At 38.2% G+C, this 22,937-nt stretch overlaps 2 protein-coding genes across 2 annotated transcripts; one reads left to right on the top strand and one right to left on the bottom strand.

Annotated features, from left to right (window-relative positions):
• The first annotated feature begins 17,604 nt into the window (after positions 1-17,604).
• Positions 17,605-19,520, top strand: LOC111905143 (UDP-glycosyltransferase 75C1). Its single transcript, XM_023900815.3, has one exon. The coding sequence runs from the start codon at positions 17,915-17,917 to the stop codon at positions 19,400-19,402; it is 1,488 nt and encodes a 495-aa protein (XP_023756583.1). The 5' UTR covers positions 17,605-17,914; the 3' UTR covers positions 19,403-19,520.
• A 2,407-nt stretch (positions 19,521-21,927) lies between these two features.
• Positions 21,928-22,671, bottom strand: LOC122196608 (secreted RxLR effector protein 161-like). The gene has a single exon (XM_042899710.1). The coding sequence runs from the start codon at positions 22,669-22,671 to the stop codon at positions 21,928-21,930; it is 744 nt and encodes a 247-aa protein (XP_042755644.1).
• Positions 22,672-22,937: the final 266 nt, after the last annotated feature.

Here is a 22,937-nt window from a genome sequence, read left to right as displayed (position 1 = left end):
ATTCGAAACATGTGTTAATTTTCGAAGTGTCAACAAATCGAAGGTTCAGGGGCTGTTTTCGAAACTTTGTCATTTGCTCAATTCTTTCGAAGACCCCAATTCACGAAGTACGAAGACTGAACAGTAAAAGTCTTCGTAAATTTTCAAAATACCCCTTCGTTTTTTTTTATTATTTTTTATTATTATTAAAGGTCTTCGTTCCAGGAACCCTTCGAATCCTTCATCAACACACAAACACCCTTCGAAAATTCTTTCATATTCATCCTTCTTTTGTTCATTTCACCAAATCAAACCCAAGAACAACCAACCAGTGACCCTTCGTTTTTGATTACTCTTAGATTGTATCGATCATTTCAACAATCGATCCTACAGGAAAGGCTTCAATTGATCGACTCCAAACCATCTTTCCAAATCTTCGTTCTCACGTTCTTCGTTTCTTACTGTTCATTATCAATTCACAGATCAAATAACCAAAACCAAGGCTTCGTTTTTAGAGTTAACAACACAAATCAAGCCGTCTACTCTCCAATCCTTCGAATCAAAATCACAAATCATAGTCTTCGTTCAAGAAACCCAGATACATTCTTCAAAATCGTTCTTACAGTTCTTCGTTCCTTATCGTTCTTCCCAAACTCAAAGCAAGTACCCTTCGCGTTTAATACACAAACCAAATCATCAAACATACTTGAACCCTTCGTAAATCAACGATCAAAATCAACAGATCCTTCGTTCAAACACCCTTCGTATCACAATCACACAACTATCAAAATCAAAGCATCGTTTTCCTTCGTACAAATCCATGCGATTAAAAAAAATTCGACTGATTCCTCAACCACCAAAACAAATCAATTCCATACACTATTCGTCCTGTGTTCTTTGCTTTCAGTACAAGAACCCCAAAATTAAAAACGAATCATCAAAACTTCGATTATCTTGAATTAAGGCTTGATTCTAAATGATACCATCAAAATTAGATGCGATACACCCACCTAGCAACAAATCGGCTTTCAAACACCTCACATTCGATTATTAAAGCTTTCGATTGTGACTTCAAATACGATACGCCCAACCTCAAAGCGTTCGATCCCAAGCACTGATTATCAAATCTATCTTCCTATTCGATTCGATTTTGACTTTGAACACTCAAATCCAATGTTACCAAATGATTACAGGTAATAGTCGAAATCGACTTCAACTGCTGTCGACTTCAAAAAAATCAAACTAATTCTCAAATTGATTTCGATTTTGACTTTAACAAAAACTCGGTTGATTTTCAATTGAATCAATTATTGACATCTTGATCATAATCGATTTTAAGGTTGTACAATCCAAATAGAATCGATTCACAAGAGAATTCCACAAGAAACAAACATTGACTGTTAAGAATTACCATACGAATCAAAACTCGTATGAACACAGTCAAGAATAGTTGAGAGTACAAACACTTGAAGCATGTGATGAGAATCGATCAAAGTGTTTGTTCTTTTGGGCTTCACCAGAAATAATCTCGTATGAATCAAATTTTGTAGATGAACTCAAATGAAGAAAAGAACAGTAATGGATTAAAATTGAGTTTGGGCTTCAAAAATGATTCAATGAACAGTATCAGATCGAAAAAAATAGATCACAAATTTGTTTTGTTTTGGGCTCAAGGAATGAAAATGAACAGTAAACAATTCGAGATTTAATTGATCATAACAATTGATCACAATGAGAAATAGATTTTGATTATTGAATTGATCTAAAAAAAATAATTGGATCAACAATGGCGTTGAAACGGATTAGATCCAATGAGGCAAATCGATCTAAAATGAAAAACGCAAAATACGAATCGAAATCATGGATGTTTTGGAATCCATTTGAGAATTTGTGATACCTTTTTGACGAATCGAGTTCCGTTTTCAACAAACGAATCAAATTTGGAAGATCTTGGTTCTTTTGTCGGAATGAGAAAATCTCCAAATCGAACATTGTACCACCCACCATGCGAGATGTACAACTCGTTCTTCGTGTTCTTCGTGTTCTTCAACGATCCAAGAACATCTTCAAAAGAACCACCAACACTTTTGGGTTTTGACTTCAAATTCAATGCAACATTTGGAGATTGTTGCTTTGGAACCCAAATTTGTTTCACGGATTTCGACTTCACAACATATGACGATTTTTGTGAGTAAACCCGCTTGTTCTTCCGATTCATCTTCTTCTTCTTTTTCTTTCTCATCTTTTTGCATCTTGAAGACTTGACTCCATGAACAAACCCACTTTCAACAACATGAACATTTTGAGTTTGAATCAAATCTTTTGGAGTTTGATACTTGTGATTTTCTTGGATCACCGGCTTCCGATAAGGAATCATTCCTTCAAACGAATCACAAGAACACAAAATATCATCGGTTTGAATTCCAATTAAGAAAAAAACTTTTTCATCATGAGAATCAACTTGAACTCCTTTTTCTTGAACATCAAGAACACTACATTGAACTCCTTTTTCTTGAACATCAAGAACATCACATTGAACTCCATTGTCAAGAACTTCAACAATCTTAAGAGCATGAAGATCATTTGGGTCTTCAATAAGAGAAACATATTTCTTATTGAACAAATCTCTTTCTTCTCCTTCCTTTTGATTTCTATTACGAACTAATATGGACAAGGCAATTTTATTCAACCATGCAATCTTACAAATTGGTTGAAATACCAAGCTTCCATGATCATCCTTCAAACCTCCATAAGAAACCAAATTACCCCATGAAATCAATTTGCTTAACACCAATGTAACAACGTAAATTTTCAAACAAATTTTTCATTTCAAAATAAATTATTTTCATTCAAAACAAGGCATAAACATTTCAAGTGTCATGTCAAAATACAAATCATCTGAATCCCAAGATCACAAAACATCTATCAGTGTGTACAGATCACGCCGGCGCCTTCCCACAGTCCTCGCTAGTACCTGAAACACATACATAACAACTGTAAGCATAAATGCTTAGTGAGTTCCCCAAAATACAACTTACGCACATACGCCTTTCCAGGCCCTGACCTTCTGGTCCATGTGTCTCAGGGGACTTCCGTCCCTGCTGGGTAAACCTTCCGGTCCTACCCACGCCAACCTTACGGTCCACAACACAACGCCTTCCGGCCCATAACATAATCGCCTTCCGGCCCATAACATAATGCCTTCCGGCCCACATAACATACCTAGCACGTATAACAATTAACTTATCACATATAGCACATATATCTCATATCCTATCCGACCTTCCGGTCACACAGTCAAACCCTTCCGGGTACAGTATAGTGAGAAGACTCACCTCGTGAATATCGAAAGCTAGCAAATCCCGAAATCACTCGTGCTCGATCCGCCGAGCTACAATCTCCCTATAACATCATATATCTCTTATTAACACTTTTATCTTCTAAGTTTGACTATCCCTAAGAAGTCAGACATAGGTCAACTCTGGTCAACGGTCCACGGTCAACGGTCAACTTGACCGGACTCGGCGAGTGCTAGGGCGACTCGGCGAGTCTAGACGTCCTCACCAATTCTCTAAGATTCCCTTTCTACACGTCCAATATCCCCCTTGACTCGACGAGCTCCTCCTGGAAGAATCGCGGGGCCCCCCCGACTCAACTCGCCGAGTCTGAAGAACAACTCGGCGAGTCCCAGTTAATCTTCAAGCTACTCGCCGAGTCTGTTCATCGGACTCGGCGAGTCCATGCCATGCAACCGCTCAAACTGCTTTCTAAGGTCAGATCTGCTACGACCATTCATAGGTCTGGCCTTCCTAGACTGATTCATCACGTAAGGTCCTCATTTCGGTGCTCATAATACACCCCATGACTCATAATTTACATTTTGACCTAAGGCATAAGGATTCCAATCCAAAACCTCCATTGATTCCCGAAATGCCCAGGCATGGGACATTCTGGACTTCCAAAGGTCCCAATACAGGGTTCCAATCGCTTGGGGGACTAAGGTAACACTCAATCTAGCCACAAAAGGGTTCAATAAACCCTAAATCCATATACACATCAACATAGAAGAATGCAACTCGAAATACTACCTGAATAACGTGCTCTCTGTGTCCCCAATCCTCAGAACGTGGCTTCTCTTGTTGTTCCCTTAACCAAGCCTCCTCTTCCTTGCAAAACAACACTTCCAAAATCAACAATGGTCTTCTACCTTGCTCCAGATGCTCACAATCGAATTAGGGTTTCTCTCAGAGGACTAGGGTGAACAATGACGGCCATAAGGTCCCTCATATACGTCCCAAACCTGAACGGTTAGGGTTTTCGCTAAACAGCACAGACTCGCCGAGTCCATATCCAGACTCGTCGAGTCCAGTCGCGAACCCGCGACCAGATCCGCGATCCTACTCGGCGAGTCTAGGCTCCAACTCGCCGAGTCCCCTCTTAAAACACTCAAAAACATAAATATAACAATACCTGGAATTCTGGGCTGTTACAACCAACCCATAAAATTGATCTTCATTGACTTTGTATTTCACATCTTTAACAATCACAATCCAAGAATCATATGGCAAACCCACCATGATCACAAAAACTTGAAGAATTTTAGAGAGAGAAAGTGATTTTGAATGGGTTTGCTAGAGAGATAAAGTGATACAAACAAGTATTCTAGAGAGAGAAAGTCGAATTATGGATCAAATCAAAGAAAAATTCGACTTCTAGAACACAAAAACACTCTCTAAACACGAAGATCAATGAACAAAAAGAATCACCAAATCAAAATAGCCATCAAGGATCAATTCTTGATGAAAATCAAGAACACCCGCTCCGTTACCAATTGTAGTGGTGTTGATTATGATGGCATGTACGGAATTAGAAAGATCTAGTGATTCATCATACAAAATCAAGAACACAAGGAGTAAATAAATCTGTGTAAGCTCATATTAGATCTAGAAAGAATATACAAATGGGTTTATACAAAATTTCTCTCTCTAGTCTAACACTCCAAATGGTTCCCTTTTCTAATGGGAGTCACTCACTTCCTATTTATAGGAAAAGACTCAACCCATTTACACATACAAGAGAGTAAGCCTAAAACACTACATCCAAGAGTGACTTTGCACCCTAACACTCACGTACTATCGGAATCTCACCAATTGACCTCGGTCTCTCTGAATCAACCCGCGTATCCATCACATACGCTACAAAACCCCTACAGCCCTGCTGTAGACACTGCCTTGCCCTAGCAGCCGAACAAAATGCTGACCCAGAACGTGTACCCTCGCCGTACACTGTAAGAACTCCCCCACTAGAGTCTCGTATGGTCACCAGCTGTCGCTCGCAGTCGATAACCGCTCCGAATCTAATCAACCAGTCCATGCCCACGATGACACAGACATCTCCCATCGCAATAGGAACTAAATCAATCGGGAACCCCACACCGAAAATCTCGAGTACACACCCTCGGATCACCTCTGTGGCATATACCGCCCTCTCATCAGCTATGGAAACTCTCAGAGGTCGACTCAATGCCTCACGACTAACACTGACGTGCTGACTAAAAGCCAAAGATACAAAAGACAGACTCGCACCCGAGTCAAATAACACCAAGGCAGGTACAGAACTCACAAGAAAAGTACCTACGCATGACATAATATAAGCACAATATCTCAACATCAAAATAAATACACGAAAGAATACATACCAGCCACGACATCGGGCGCTGTGCGAACCTCCTCCACGGTCAACTGAAAGGCTCTCCCTCGTGCCTTCGTTGCTTCGGCCTTCACTGGCCGGCTCTCAGTAGCTCTGATGGCAGCAGGGGCAGATCCCTGAGATGCTCCCTGTGCTGATCCCCGCAGCTGCGGACACTCTGCCTTCCGGTGTCCGGTCTGGTTGCAGTGAAAACATACTGCAAACCCCTTGGGGCAATCCTTGGCCATATGCCCCTCCTTGCCACATTTGTAGCAAGACCCTGCTCTGCACACCCCATCGTGGCTCTTGCCGCACTTGCCACAAGTGCGGCCCCTCTGGTTCCTGATCTCGAATCAGCGGGCTTGGCCTGCTTGGCTACCGGCTGAGACTGTACCGGTCGCCGATCCCTCCCCTGAGACTCAGCCTCCTCCCTAGCCTGGGTCTTCAGCTCTATCTCCCTCTTCCGGGCATTTGCCTGAAGCTTGGCAATTGTCCGGTACGTCGAGTTCGCCACGAACTCTCGTATGTCCCTCGTCAAAATGCTCAGATATCGGCTCATACTGATGGGTTTTGGTCATAAGACATCCTATGTGCTGATACAAACCCTAATTGCTTGGATCTAGGTTTCTCTGTTGTACATGTAAGTTATCAAAGACTATAAACCCAAATTCTAGCATTCAAGTAATCATATTAACATGAGAATAGGTTTAAGATGTTACCTTGATTGTTATGTAGCAATAACAATCCCAAATCTCCTTCTATTGACTTTAGAAAGCTTAGAGTCATAATTGTCACTCCTCTAATGGTTCACAAACACCATAAGCAAGAGGATGAAGAGGAGAGAGGATGGAGGCTGCCCAAAACGTGTTCAAACCCTAGAAGAATGCTTCTCTACGTTTTTGGGTCATAAGGGTCTTATATATAGTTAGGCAATTAGGGTTATCTAACAAGGAAACCCTAATTTGGATGCTTAAGCCTTAAGCAACCCATACACTCCTTTAACTAAGGCCTTGGACGATTTCCTTATGGGCTTCCCCATAGAATTCGTCCACCCCTTAATACAAGGCAATCCATGGCCAAAATTGCAATTATCTTATAATTACAATTTCAGTCCCTTAAGTTTAATTAATCTATTTTAGTCACAAAACTAATTATCAATTAATTATTGACTAATATTAATTAAACAATATGATTTCTCCTTTAATATATTATTCTCATAATATATTAATAAATCATATTTAATCCTTTCTCTCCATAATTAATCCTATCAAGTTGCTTTGGTGAAGGCAACCCAAAATGACCATGTACCATCGGGTCAAGTACATACCAAAATAGTTATGGACTTAGACACTAATCCAACAATCTCCCACTTGCATAAGTCTAATAAATATTATGCGTATGACTTCAGATCCTGATCTGCAATCGTAGCTTTCCAAAGCCGCTTTCAACTCTGATCCTATCAGATACGCGTGTCCTTAGATAAGGGATCATATATTCCTCCATTCTAGATATCATATGAGATATGATTTCAAATCATTCTCTTTGTACTATATCTCGATTCCTGATTTATGATGACTGACTAATTGAACAAATCAAATTAGCCCTAGCCCGGCCGAGCATTTATGTTTGTCATCACTAAATCATCGAGGGGCCCAAAGATATCGCTTTTATCCTACTTTGGATAAAAGGAACGGATAAACTTTGATACAATGCTTGCTTTCACTCACTCACCGAATCACACACAATAATATGTTTTATAACACCAAGTTACTAGTGTGTTTACATATTATCAATGTGCAACCGATTTGCAAGATACAACTCACACATCTCGGTTTCAAGAATATAAGATGTTATCGTCTCACCAATCACTGGTGATACAATCCATGGAGTGATCCAAGTGAGTGTGGGTTTGATCCAATGCTCAAATTCATATTCATAAGCACTCATGAACGTTGCAGCAAACATTTGCTTATGTATAATGCTCTTTAGACAATCCACACACCAATTCATGACAGTCTTCTTTCATATCTACTTCCAACATATGAACGACTGTGGCCCATTCGAATAATTCGATTATTCTTAATAAATTCAATTATTCTGGAAGTCAAAACATGCAAATGTGAAACACAAGAATAATACTAATCCCATATGGCCTCAAACCTTTGAGTATAAATAAAACTCCTTTTATTTATCACCATATCGATTACTCATTATTTGTCGTTTCGGGTAATCAACTTCTTACTTGAATTATTACACTTGTCCCATGCTCTTAGCATGCACACAATGTTTACTTATGGTTCTTACTTTGTGAAATAGACCAAATTGAGCACATTTCCAATCATTCTCATTTCACAACTCCAAATCCTTTATCATAAGTGAAAGAATATCAAATTCTTGCTACTTATAGAATATGCTAGATTCTAAGATTTTATGCAATTGTCCTTTCGTAAATTCACTGCACCAAAGTCACAAAGACTATTGCCAACGATATTACAAAGTCCTCTATCGGAGACTATTACAATACAATTCCTTAGATATGATGTTTCTCACTCAAAGTACATTCCTTTGAACATCCTTTTGCATAAAAGTTTCTAATCTAGACATAGATTTTCAATATTCAATTCCCAATATGGACACGTTTCCATATTTTCCATATGACAACTCATTCTTAATAGAATCTTATCTATTCATAATAATGTTGATATGGTCCATCCAATACCATGCTTCCAACTAATCACAAGTGACCAATCATCGTCGAAATTTGGATTGTCCTTTGATAGTTGTTTAATTATTTTAGTCAAAACCGATTCTAGTCCCTTTTCCCTCTAAATGCGCTAGACATTTGGAAAATTTTAGAATGGTCAAAACATTAAAGCATTTGCAATCGATCCTATACACGAAGCGTATGGGACACGACGCACAATGTTTTATTTGCTATGTTGTCAAAATTCGAATTGTGAAGAGGAATGTCGTAATCATAATCGAAATTTTAAGAACACACTATGTACCTTTGGCTAAATTTATTAACATTTTCAACCTAATCCTTTAGATTTGAAATGAAGCATAATATTATCTCCCTTAATTATAGCAAAACAACTTTACAAACCTAACGACTTTGCAAGGTATAACTCTTGTTTTCTATAATTAATATTGCCAACTTGCAATACGTGCCTTAATAATCATACAATCATAACATTTATGCTCCCACTATCATGATGATTATTATAAACATAAAACTTATGCTCCCACTAGCTTCGACATGTATTTAGAAACAGCTTAACTTTCAGAAAAAAAAAATACCTATTGAATTTCTTAACTCCATGTTTCTAATACTTAATGCTTTGATAATCTTTTATCAAAGCTTCTTGAACTTATACACATTTGCCATAGATAGTTCATATGTGTGTCTAAACAATTAAGACTAATTGCCAAATCTCACAATTCAAATTATGGAAAGGGATACCGTAACCATAATCGAATTCGAGAATGCAATTTTACAATCACTATCTTCTTAAAATCTTTCTTAGTGAAAGCATTTCCTAACAATCATTTTCATGAAGGAGGAAATCTTATGACACTTAGATTTAAATGGTGTATTTGTTCCTATCCATGTGAATTTGTTAAAACCAAAGTTTACGACAAATTCAAACTCATATGGACCGAACTTTCTTAATCTTGATTTCTTGCCTTATGGTAGCATAGCTGCCCACCATGTCTTGCAAGTAGTTAAGCAGCTCACCCTTTTCTATCAATTTACCTTTCATTGATTAAGATTCCTTGCCTTTTATGCGTTCAAAATGAGAACTCATAGAACTCACATCCATAATTAACTCAATTGGAATGGCATAGAAACAAAATAATGTCAACACGATAGGTTGTAAACCTCAACTCGTGTGCTAGTGATGATCGACACGGTTTATTTTATTTGTTCTTGAAACCTTTCAAGACCATTAAGACTCCCACTGACTCCTTGACATATGAGATTCTTTTGTCAATAACCATTTCTTGACAAACAAATATTCAAGAGTTAGTGTAGCTTTTATCAAAACACTTCATAAATTGGTCCTAGTTGGTCTTTGTCTTATCCAAGACATCACAACTTTCCACATTTGATGAATGTTATAAACCTTTAATACTTTTCACTCATTGTCACAATCTTAACTTTAAGACTTGTTATTGGAACGAAGTATATATGATAGACTTATTGATTTAACCATTTCTTCAATCCTTGATTCCTCTTCTTAAACATACAATTGTACTAAGACTCACTTAGAGGATCAATTGAGATATGGTTCTTAATCATTAAGACCTATCATAAAGCATAAAAGCTACCCTCCCTTCTTCTTAGAATGGAGAAACTTTTATCTTTTTGCCTACTTGATTCTTCTTATTCGTTCTGCTATTGATTTAAACTTTTTCAATCAATTCATAATTACACTTAATCTTGTAAGTATAATCATATTTACTAAACCTTTAGTAAATCATGATGAATATCATTGTTACTCTTATGGTGGACTTGATTAACACGCAAATTTGTGTGCTCGATCTCCTAGTCCTTCACTTGACACTTTGTCAATGAATTAGTCTAATTTCCAAATATGAAATTTCTCATTCATCGTGCAACCAAGTTGCATGATTCCAAGTTTCTGTCCAATTGAAACTTGGACGATGAGAAACTCTCCCTATTTGGTAAACTCTCGACTTTCCATAAATAACATAATAAGAACCAAATCCATTATTGCTAATAATAGAAACATTCAAACATCAATTTTTCATATACGCCATTGCAAGGATAAATAAATAATATAAAATCAAAATTTATTTTATTGCGGAAAAATTTTGTCCTTACAATGCAATTCATTGAAAAACTATGCTAATACATCTTTCTTAGCTATCTAATTCTAACTCTAAGTAGTAGCTCAAGAATCTAATCTTCGAGAAATGCGATCAAAATCCATTCTTTCACGGTTAGATTCTGCTCACTTCTTCCCTTAAGCTTCCTTTCTTTTCTTCGATCCTACAAAACATCAATTGCAATCTTATCACATTATGTATTAAGAATCTAGAATAGAAGATTAAAAGAGTTAGTTAATGGATTTTACCTATATTAGAGCCATATGTTTCGACTCTCCCATCTCTTAGATCTCTTAGGTAAATGGGGCAGCTTCGTCTCCAATGCCCTTTCTCTTGGCAATAAAAGCAAATTGACTCTTTTGGAACATGACATGGAACTACTTCAGACATTGCCTTTCTCTTATGATCAAACTTTTCTATCATATCATGTCTTTCGTTGCAATTGTCCATATCCATGAAGGCAGATTCACCAATCAACTTTGCTTTTCTATTGCGCCAAACCATTGCTGATTCAGCAGCAATAAGCATATAGGTGAGATCTATAAGGGTCACGTCGCGGTTAATCATATAGTACTCTCTTACGAACTCACTAAATGAGTTAGAAAGTGACTGAAGAACCCAATCAACAGCCATCTCCTCACAGACAACGGATCCCATCATTCTTAACCTATCAATGTGTGACTTCATCCCTAGGACATGTGCACACACTGACTTTCCTTCGTTATGTTTACTTGCCAAAAGGGCTTGAGTGATCTTGAACTTTTTCAAGCCTTTGAACTTGTGGGTTAGGGAGAATAATTGGAGGAGGTGGAGGAAGTGAAGCATGATTTCTTGTTCCTCGATCGAATCGTGGAATATCATCTTCATGTGGAAAGCTTGTTCCACGGAATTTGGGAAGACCATAGGTCTCGAACTTTGACATCTACAAAACGGGAGAAAACGAATTCAAGTTAGTTGATTGATTGAGTCCTTAGTAAATCACACAAATGAAATACTAAGGCTAGGACCCAACACAATATTCTACAACTCGGGAGAGGGATGCCGTAACCTTTATTGCAGAACATTTGAAGGTAAGCGAATGACGATTCACTAATTTCCACCATGAAAAATGAAAAAGAAATTTAAGTTTTAAATCTATGAAAACTCCTAGATCCTATGAGATTCATTGAACATTTCAATGGCATGTTTAAATATCGATATGCCCCTCTTGTTTGTGACTGGGATGCCGAGGATCACAAAGCGGGTGTGAATAACCATGCAAACTTACATGGTGTCCTCACATGTTACAGTCACCTATTCGATGTGCCGGTAAACTACACACGCTCCACCGAACTATGACAAACATTGAGTCACCCTTTGCTACCTTTGCTTAGAACCATTTAGTGTGCTGGTAAACCACACACGCTCCACTAACATCTTCGCAAGGGCACAAAGTGTAATTTCATGGAATTGCATCAATTCACTTTTGCCTAAGTAACTAAGATTAGGAATTTTTAAAACATTTAGTTACTTTTGTATATCATTATACTTATAATGGAAGGTTTCGTCCTATCCTACCCGTTCGGCTAACGACCCTCCACTAGTCAAGAGTGCGGTGGGTAAGAGTGGATACCTATTCAATCGCCATTTTATAGGCAATTTCCTTAAACACCCCTTATAGACCAGCTTCGTGAATGAGGCCTAGTAACGGTAAGACTGACTTTTACTCATACATATATATATATATATATATATATATATATATATATATATATATATATAATGTTAGACTTTTAATGTTATATATATAGTATAGGGTGTATTTTACACTTTTAAAATACTAGGTGGTTTAATTTAACAATTATACTTTTAATTCAATTAAATTGTAAACCTAAACTTTTATGGATTTATTAAACCTCTTTTAATTATACACCTTAATTAATTAATAAAACCATAAGGGTGTAATTTGAAATTTTCAAACAATACTAGGGTTTTAGAATTTAACATTCCTAAATTAAACTTTTAATCAACTTTTAAATTCCAAAACTTGAGGGCAAGTTTTGAAACATTTCAAAAGATTAGGGTTTAGAATTTAAATATATATCAAAATTAAACTATTAATCAAAATTTAAATTCCAAAACTTGAGGGCAAGTTTTGAAACCTTTTTCAAAACATTAGGGTTTCAACTATTTAAATTTCAAAACAACAAAACTTTTTGGGTTCAAATTTAAACTATAAAACCTAAAGGGGAAAATATGAAACTTTTCAAAGCACAAGGATCAAATAACAAATAATCTAAATTAACATTTAATCACATAATTATCCATATTTGATTTATTTAATGATTTCTTGCAAAACAATTTACCAATTTAATCAAAATAATTAATCAATTATCACATAAGGAAACAAATATTTTATTAATTGATAAATATCTTCAATTAGATCAAGAATGTAGTCAAATATATCATAAAATCGGATTTATATTGATCTAATATGATAAGGCAACTATCCTTAAGCAAAAATAGCAAGAAATCCCGGTTTTCCTTCCATCTGACGAGCCGACTCGCCGAGTCAGGGATGGACTCGTCGAGTCAGCATGGACTCGGCGAGTTCATCTATGGACTCGGCGAGTCCAGCCTCCAGAAACACAAAAAACGAATTTTTCAATCATATAATGCATCAATACAATAGAAACCAATCAAGTCTCTGATACCACTGATGGGTTTTGGTCATAAGACATCCTATGTGCTCATACAAACCCTAATTGCTTGGATCTAGGTTTCTCTATTGTACATGCAAGTTATCCAAGACTATAAACCCTAATTCTAGCATTCAAGTAATCATATTAACATGAGAATAGGTTTAAGATGTTACCTTGATTGTTATGTACCAATAACAATCCCAAATCTCCTTGTATTGACTTTAGAAAGCTTAGAGTCACAATTGTCACTCCTCTAATGGTTCACAAACACCATAAGCAAGAGGATGAAGAGGATAGAGGATGGAGGCTGCCCAAAACATGTTCAAACCTTAGAAGAATGCTTCTCTACGTTTTTGGGTCATAAGGGTCTTATATATAGTTAGGCAATTAGGGTTATCTAACAAGGAAACCCTAATTTGGATGCTTAATCCCTAAGCAACCCATAGACTCCTTTAATTAAGGCCTTGGACGATTTCCTTATGGGCTTCCCCATAGAATTCGTCCACCCCTTAACACAAGGCAACCCATGGCCCAAATTGCAATTATCTTATAATTACAATTTCAGTCCCTTAAGTTTAATTAATCTCTTTTAGTCACAAAACTAATTATCAATTAATTATTGACTAATATTAATTAAACAATATGATTTCTCCTTTAATATATTATTCTCATAATATATTAATAAATCATATTTAATCCTTTCTCTCCATAATTCATCCTATCAAGTTGCTTTGGTGAAGGCAACCCAAAAGGACCATGCACCATTGGGTCAAGTACATGCCAAAATAGTTATGGACTTAGACACTAATCCAACACATACGTGCCTGCTCGGAGGACACGTGCTCTGGGTAGAAAATCGCCCGCTCATGAAACATCCTCGTAATCGCCGTAACAGACTCAATACCCTGCTTGAGGGTCAGAAACTCATGGGCCAAACACTCCCTCTCCACCTGGGGAACGTACTCATCTCGGAACATAGCAGTGAACCTCTCCCAGGTCACTGCAGCAAGCTCAGCAGGCGTATAGTGAGCCGTCACAAACTTCCACCAATCCTTCGCTCCCAAGCGAAGCTGGTTCAACGCGAACCAAACTCTCAAATGCTCTGGAGATGAGCAAGTAAAGAAACACCCCTCTATGTCTGAAATCCACCTCATTGCCGCAATCGGATCCTGGGTCCCGTCAAACTCCGGTGGTTTTGTGTTGCTGAACTCTCGGTACAGCAACGCATCACCACCCTGCGGCCTAGTCGCAGCTATAGCTGTAGTGGCCGCAGCAACAATAGTCTCAGAAAGAGCATCATACTTCTCATCAAATGTCTCTATCAGCGTGGTCTTGATAGACCTGAACATCTCTGGTATCTCTGCCCTGATGGCCGTAGCCACCTCCTCCTGGATGATCCTACAGATCTCCTCATCGCTCGTACCGCTGGTCACTGGTGTGTGGCGTGTCCCAACCATGATCTCTCTCTCTCTGAAATACAACACAAGAATAAATATCAGGGACTCGCTCGAGTATGCTCACACTCGAATACTCCACCCTACTTGTCCCTTGGTACTCCAAGGATTCTTACTTGGACAGTGTCCGGACCCGGTGTCTTCAGTAGTACGGGCCCAATACTACCGTCCACACCGCATCAGCATCCACCCCAAGTCCTCCTCCTAGAGTCCCAAATCACAAGTACTCTACTCTCTCTAATCATATGATACTCGCTAGCAGATATCTCATAACCTCCTCGCTGCTACCTAAACACTCTGAAGTATTCCTAGCAGCAAGACTCCTAGACTCAGGCATCACATATCAGGCCACTCTAGTCCTAATAAGAATACCTAGTCTACTCTAGCATGCATAGCATAACTCATCATATAACATATCACATCATATCTTATAACACTTATCGTAATGGTATTTTGGGAAATCACCGTTCGGGCGCTGGCTGTTCGTACACACGACTCTGCTCTGTTTGTCTCGTAAGTTCTTCTTTTGAAAACTTATTTTATTATAAAAATTTCCTCAAATCCTCAGTTTGAGTTCAGATACGCCCGAAGGTGCACCCGAATCCCTCAAACCAAGGGCTTTGATACCAACTTGTAACACCGTTCAAATTAAAACAATTTTTCGCATTTTCAAGAACATTTTTACAAACTCATTCGTTCATAAAATGTCATAGTATCATGTCTTTGTTTCACAAAATATCTCCCAAGATCAAAATATATAAAATCCCATGTGTGTGTACGAATCAAGCTGGCGCCTTCCCGCGGTAATCACTGGTACCTGAAACACATAACACGTAACACTGTAAGCATAAGCTTAGTGAGTTCCCCAAAATACCACTCTAACACATAATAGCCACTTGAGGCTGTAACTCTGTCGACCCTCTGGTCAATGTGTCTCAGTGGGGCCCTCCAGACCCAACTCTCTGTGGGCCCTCTGGCCCTAACTCTATGGACCCGGAAGTCCCAACTCTGAAACTCTGAATCATGCATATCACATATCACAATAAATCACAACACATAAATAACATGCAAATACTCTGGCATATAACTCTATAGTACTCTATCACATAACTCTGTTACCACATTAGGTAAAGTATAGTGAGAAGACTCACCTCAGGCGTCTCGATAAATCTCTGACTCGATGGAAAATATTGCCTAGCCTCCGCCTATTCACATAAATAAATACTCTTATAAATATAACTCTCAAGACTAGACTCAACCTGCCATTGGCACCCTCAGAAGGGTAAAAGACTATTTTACCCCCTCTTGTCACAAGGACTCCATTGGTGACCAAATCCTAAAAGTCAACAAAAGTCAGCGGTCACACTTGGACCCTACTCGCCGAGTGCACCCTGGTGACTCGGCGACTTCCCACATGTCTTTTAACTCTTGTCCCGCTTGACATGCCGAGTCCCACCCTATGCTCGACGAGTCATACCAGTCATGAATCGCGAGGCCACCCCGACTCAACTCGTCGAGTCTCAAGAACAACTCGGCGAGTACCGCCTTGAACTCCAGTCCTCTAACCCCCTCCTGACTCACTGAGTCATCCCCCAACTCGGCAAGTCTACTCGCTGAGCAATTTACGTGAAACCCTAACCCTACTCGCCGAGTCTCAAGAACAACTCGGCAAGCTCATGCCATGCACAAACTCTACTGACCTCCTGAGGTCAGATCTATTTCCCCAAACCATAGATCTGGCCTCCCCAATCATGAATGTCACGTAAAGTTCGAAACTTGATGCTTGTGTAACCACAACAAGGCATCAAAAGGAGATTAAGTCCCAAAAATGGCAACCTAAGTCCAATAATCCCAAACTTATCCATAAAGCTCCAAGGGTTAAGGTCTCTGGACCTCTTTGAGTCCAGATCCAAGGCACAAACTCGAAGAGGGACCATTTGCTCCACATAATCACTCTCCAAAGGGGGTTAGAAAACCCTAAATCTAATGATCAACACCAAAACTGAAGGAGGTTCGAACTATTACCTCAAAATGAAGTCTCTGAACTCTGGAACTGCTTGAATCGCACCTCCTCATTGCTCTTGTCACCATCTTCTTGCTAAACCAAAGGTACAAGGATCAAAAAGTGACTTCTTCTCCCTCACAGCGATTTGGCTCACTTAGGGTTCTCTCAAGGGACTGGTAGCCGCAATGGGAGGCTATAAGTGTCCTTAAATAGGCTCCTAACTCAGGGAATTAGAGTTTCATTAAACAACGTGGACTCGCCGAGTCCACTAATGACTCGCCGAGTCCGGACGTGAACCTGGATGAGCATCCGCGACCCTACTCGACGAGTCCTGGCTCCAACTCGCCGAGTTCCTCCACAAACTCCGAAATAATTAAATAAAATAATATACCTGGGAAATCAGGATGTTACATTTTGAAACCACAGAGACGATCCGTGAGGTTTTTTGAACTTAGGGACTAAACTTGATATTTTCGAAAACCACAGGGACCGTTTTTGAAGTTTTGTCTATATATATATATATATATATATATATATATATATATATATATATATATATATATATATATATATATATATATATATATATATATAGAGAGAGAGAGAGAGAGAGAGAGAGAGTTTTATTTTATGTTTTGCCTTTTTTATTTATGTTTGGTAGTTTTTATTTATATCTTTAGTATTTAAGTGTCTTGTTTATTATTTATAAAAATTAATTTGTTTAAATTGATTATTTTTAATATAGATTAATTTTTAAAAAAAAAAAAAGAAAAAAGAAAAACCATGACAAAAATGACAAACAATGCTCTCTAAATGAGTTTTGAAGTGATATGGTAAACATGTACTACGAGAAGATGTACTAGAATGTGACAAAAGTTCTGCCATGAACTAAATCAAAAGTGGTACCATGAACTAAATCTAAATCTGTGGCGTGTGGTGGTTGTTTTGATTGATTTGAAATTATTTGTCCGTTTGAAATTTTAAAGTATTTGACGTTTCATACGAAGCTTCGGGTACTCACTGCAAACTCCAAGAAACTGACATCAACCAACTGAAAACATAAAACACCACCTCCACCACCAATCCTGGCATTCTAGCTTTCACTTCTTCGTCACCACAAACGTCATTGTTTCCCCCTCAAGACCCCACACCATCAGCATATAAATCCATCGCAGTTGTCACCATTTAAACACACTCACAACCTCACTAACCTTCATTCCAATAATCTCCCTCGTTGTAAAACGACAAAGATCATGGTTCAATCTCAACCTCACTTCCTCTTAGTAACTTATCCAGCCCAAGGTCACATCAATCCAGCTCTCCAGTTCGCTAAACGACTCCTCCGATTAGGTGTCAAGGTCACCTTCACCACCTGCCTCTCCGCCTACCGCCGCATGAGCAAAGCTGGCCGGATTCCAGACAGTTTGAGCTTCGCTCCCTTTTCCGATGGCTTTGACGATGGCTACAACTACAAGGACAGTGACGCCTCATTTTACCTGACTCAGTTGAGAAACCGAGGAAAACAAAGCTTGAAAGAAACCATTCTTTCTTGCGACAAAGCTGGCACTCCGATCACTTGTTTGGCTTACACCATCCTTCTCCCTTGGGCCGAGGAGGTGGCGCGTGACCTAAACTTGCCATCAGCTCTTCTTTGGATTCAACCAGCATCTGTATTTCGTGTCTACTACTATTACTTCAATGGGTACGATAAACTGATTGGTGAAGACTCAAAAGACCCATCATGGTCCATCGAATTACCAGGGTTGCCCTCTCTCAAAAGTCGCGACCTCCCCTCCTTTTGTCTACCTTCGAACACTTACAACTTCGCACTTCCTTTGTTCAAAGAACAGCTAGATATCTTGGATTCGGAAGACAGGCCTAAAATACTAATGAACACCTTCGATGCTTTGGAAGAAGAAGCTTTGAAACATATCGATGAGAAGCTAAAGATGGTCGCAGTAGGGCCGTTGATTCCGTCAGCTTTCTTGGATGGAAACGATCCATCTGACACATCTTTCGGCGGAGATTTGTTTGAAAAATCAAAAGACTACATCGAATGGATGAACACAAAGCCTGAGGGATCCATCGTGTACATTTCTTTTGGCACCTTGATAACACTGTCGAAGAAACAGAAGGAAGAAATGGCACAAGCTTTGTTGAAGATCCGACGTCCGTTTTTGTGGGTGATCAGAGATAAAAACGGCGACATGAACACGACGAAAGAAGATGAAGAAGAGGAAGACGAAGTAAGTTGTATAAAGGAACTGGAAGAATTAGGTTTGATAGTTCCATGGTGTAGTCAAGTAGAGGTGTTATCTCATCCATCTTTAGGTTGCTTTGTGACGCATTGTGGGTGGAATTCGACGCTGGAGAGTATAGTTTGTGGGGTTCCGGTGGTGGCGTTTCCTCACTGGACAGATCAGTCGACGAATGCGAAGCTGTTAGAAGACGTGTGGGGAACGGGGGTGAGGGTGGCGGCTACCGGAGAAGGAGTGGTTGAAGGGGAGGAGATAAGAAGGTGTATTGAAATGGTGATGGGAGGGGATGATGAAGGATTAACAATGAGAAAGAATGCTAAGAAGTGGAAAGATTTGGCAAGAGATGCTATGAAGGAAAGTGGGTCGTCTTTTATGAATCTCAAGGCTTTTGTTAAAGAAGTTGATGGAAGCTCGAAGCGGAATAGAGTGCCGATTTCTAGTGAAGAATCTGAATCCGAATCGAGATCTGGTCATTCTGTTTGATTTCATATAATAAAGTTTAATTTAAATTTCTATTGTTAATGATTAATTGGACAATATTAAGTAGAAATGTAAAATTATTCAAATGATTGGGACAATATTAAGTAGAATTTTTTTGGTCTCTGAATTCTTTGATTAGTGCCCACGGATCAAAAGGTGGGAGATGGTATTTGATTTTTTGCAAATTGGTCCTTATTAGGTTTAAGAATTTATTTTCCTCATTATCTTTCCTTTTTCGTTTAAATACCCGAAATTACTCAAAAGGATATAAAAAATCAGTTGTTTCCACTTATTAATTAATTAGAGTGTGTTTGGTTTGCTGGAATAAAATGAAATTGGGGGGAAAATGATTTCAATTCCACCACATTTCATGTTTGGTTCAACTTTGTAGGATAAAATTGGAATTTTTTTCCATAAAATAAGGGAAACACTTTCCTCCCTCCAAGAAGATGATGAAAATAAGGGAAACACTATCAGTCCAATCCTTTTTCTACCATATATCTTTCTTTACATGACGAACCCATCTAATTTATAAATAGGAGTTCTCTTATAGTGCATCCATAGTTCAACGTTTTTTTTATTTTATTAAGTACATGTTGTCTCGTTCTACGACGTCTTCTCTTCTATCCATTTTCTGCTTGTCTTCCATTTCACGGATGAAAACTTCTATATTTTTGTAAAATCCTCTTATTTCCTTGTATGTTTTTTTACTCCTGTGTATAAACTATGACTTTTGTGATTTCTTCCGCCTATGCATACTCGCCTTTAACCCGATCATGATGATGAGGTCGGACGTCATTTTAGTTTAGCAAAAATGCCATACAATGTTGAAGATATTTACGAATTAGGGTTAAAAAAATAATGTTTTTATGTTGTGAAATATTTACATTCCACACATTTTTATATTGTCCCCATGTTACAAAATCTCACGTAACTCAGATAATTATTGTTGATTGATAAAACGTTTACATAATATTAATAGATCTAAACACATTACACAAGGTTATATATAATATTCAAACCGGTTTTCGGCTTGTGAACAGTACTTGTTCCAAGCCGAGTTGGGTTTTGGAGCTTTCGGCTTGCTTTTGAAGCTGTGGAATTTTCATCCTTCTGCTCCACTTGTTCTCTGCACTAATGCATGTCTTCCACATAGTCTTCTTCAGCTTCAGGACCGCCTGTACGTTCCAATAGGTTTACTCCATCTATGTAACATGCATACACACTCCTATATATAAAGGGGTTCCATATCAGATTAGTAGGTACGTGAGTTATATATCAAAAGAAATAAAATCAAGTTTGTGTATATTTTATCTCTTCTATTTCAAACTCTTATCGTTATCTCCAACATTATAAAACCTTCAAGATTTGTTGCTTTTTTGTATATGTGTTTTACAAAAGCATATGATAAATTGAAACGTAACATAATGAAGCATAAGAGAACCTAACCAAAATATTGGCATCAAAGGACATGAAAAGCAATTGTACGCAACTTAAAACTATAACTTTTTTTAAAAAATCATTAAGAATATTATTATGTCCCTCAAGTTTTTTGATAATACTATTTTGATACACAGTTATTGGATTTGGTGGAAAATAATGAGATCAATAAGCCGTTATTGGCACTTCTTGATGAAAACATAGCAGATGCTCGCAAGGCTATTCAGGTAAAAGAAGGAAAATTACAAATATATTTTAGTAACAATGTTCTATGTTCAATAATCAATAATTTAAAGATTATATATTTACTGATACATATGGATGGCTTTTTTTGATGATGGTGAAAGAAGCAACAAAATACATAGAAAAGCTTTGTGGGGCTATGCTCAATTCTTACCGTGTAGTGTTTTCCATTTTGTTTATTTAAAAATACGCAATATTATTTGAGAAGAGGCACCTGTATGTTTATGTTTGGTGCATTTTGCAAGTTTCTCCATCCAAGACATGCAGGAGGATCATTAAACAATGTGCCAGTAATATTTATGGTTATCCATTATGACCAATAACTATTTCTTGCCCCCATCTTTTCTCATACGAAATTGTTTCTTCTTCTTTAAAAGCTGCCAACTTTTTTATGTATGAAAAGGTGAAGAGAAAGAATGCTCCTACTATTTTTTTTGGCATCTCAATTTTAGTGTTTGGTGTAGAAAGCTATGTCAGTAAGGTGCCCCCAAATCTTTTTAATGTCTTTTGTTTTCCTTTGTTTCATACCATTATTTATGGTTGCTTTTGTTGGTGATCAAGCAATGGGACAATAAACAACAAGGAATTAACAGGGGTAAAACTGGAAATTAGGCAGTGGAATGATTACTTTTATTGAATGAAAAACTAGCAACCAAATGATTGAATTGTTGTACAGGGAAATTTCGACTGATAAATTGTAACCACTAAGCTATTTTATTTATACTACTAGACTTAACATAAAATGAGAAATACTAGGGTCAGTTCACTTTCTAACGGTCATGACTGCCCACATGTTTTATTTTTTCCTACTTACCAGGTCAACCTTTGACCAACATTTCTCCCCCTCAAGGTTGACCTTTCTTCTTCATATCTTCTGCACCAATTAGGGCCCTCATCTTAGCAAACTTTATCCTTGGCATTGCCTTGGTTAGAACATTATCCTTCTGTTGATCTCCACTCACATGCTCCACTTGGATCTGTTCTCTTTCAACACACATACGAATGAAGTGGTACTTGGTGTCTATGTGCTTACTCCTCCCATGGAAGATTGGGTTTTTTATGAGGGCTATAGTGGATTGATTATCGATGAACAACTTCACCTTTTGAGATTTCTTTCCAACCAGGTCACTGAACAAGTTTCTTAGCCAAAGACCTTGACAGGCAGCTGCGGTTGCAGCGATATACTCTGCCTCACACGAACTTAAGGCCACAGTTTTCTGTTTCTGTGAGGTCCATGTGATTAAATTCCCTAAGTAATAGTAGGCCACTCTTGTGGTTCCTCTTCCATCCCCGCGATCATTGCTATAGCTACTATCACTATAGCCAATGAGCTTGCCATCACCGCCCTTGCGATACACCAGCCCATGTTCAGTTGTCCCTTTCACATATTTGAGGATGTGTTTTACAACTGCATAGTGGTTGTGCTTAGGATATTGCATGTACCTGCTCATCACCCTAATATTGTAGCTTATGTCAGGTCTTGTGTGAACCAAGTACCTTAAGCTCCCGACCAGTCTCCTGTAAAGTGTTGCATTTACAGGTTCTCTCTTTTCATCCATTGGGTACTGTGAGCTGTTGTAGTCTTCCATTCCTGCTACCTTCAATATTTTTTCTGCATATCCCTTTTGTGAGAGCTTTGTTCCTTCTTTACTCTGAGTCACTTTTATACCTAGGATAGCAATACCAGATCACTCATGTCAAATAGTTGTTTCATTATTTTCTTGAACTCCAGAATTACCTTCTCACTTGAGCCAGTGACTATAAGATCATCCACATATACCTCAACAATGAGCGATAGATCGGGTTTATGTACCTTATAGACTGCTTGTTTATGAGGGCATCTGGTGAATCCAAG

This window comes from Lactuca sativa, chromosome 2 (assembly GCF_002870075.4).
Source record: "Lactuca sativa cultivar Salinas chromosome 2, Lsat_Salinas_v11, whole genome shotgun sequence".
Classification (NCBI taxonomy): domain Eukaryota; kingdom Viridiplantae; phylum Streptophyta; class Magnoliopsida; order Asterales; family Asteraceae; genus Lactuca; species Lactuca sativa.
This window is presented reverse-complemented; position numbering and strand designations above follow the sequence as displayed.

Coding starts and splice junctions, on each gene's coding strand:
- LOC111905143 (XM_023900815.3), top strand. CDS start 17,915: ATGGTTCAATCTCAACCTCACTTCCTCTTAGTAACTTATCCAGCCCAA.
- LOC122196608 (XM_042899710.1), bottom strand. CDS start 22,671: ATGGAAGACTACAACAGCTCACAGTACCCAATGGATGAAAAGAGAGAA.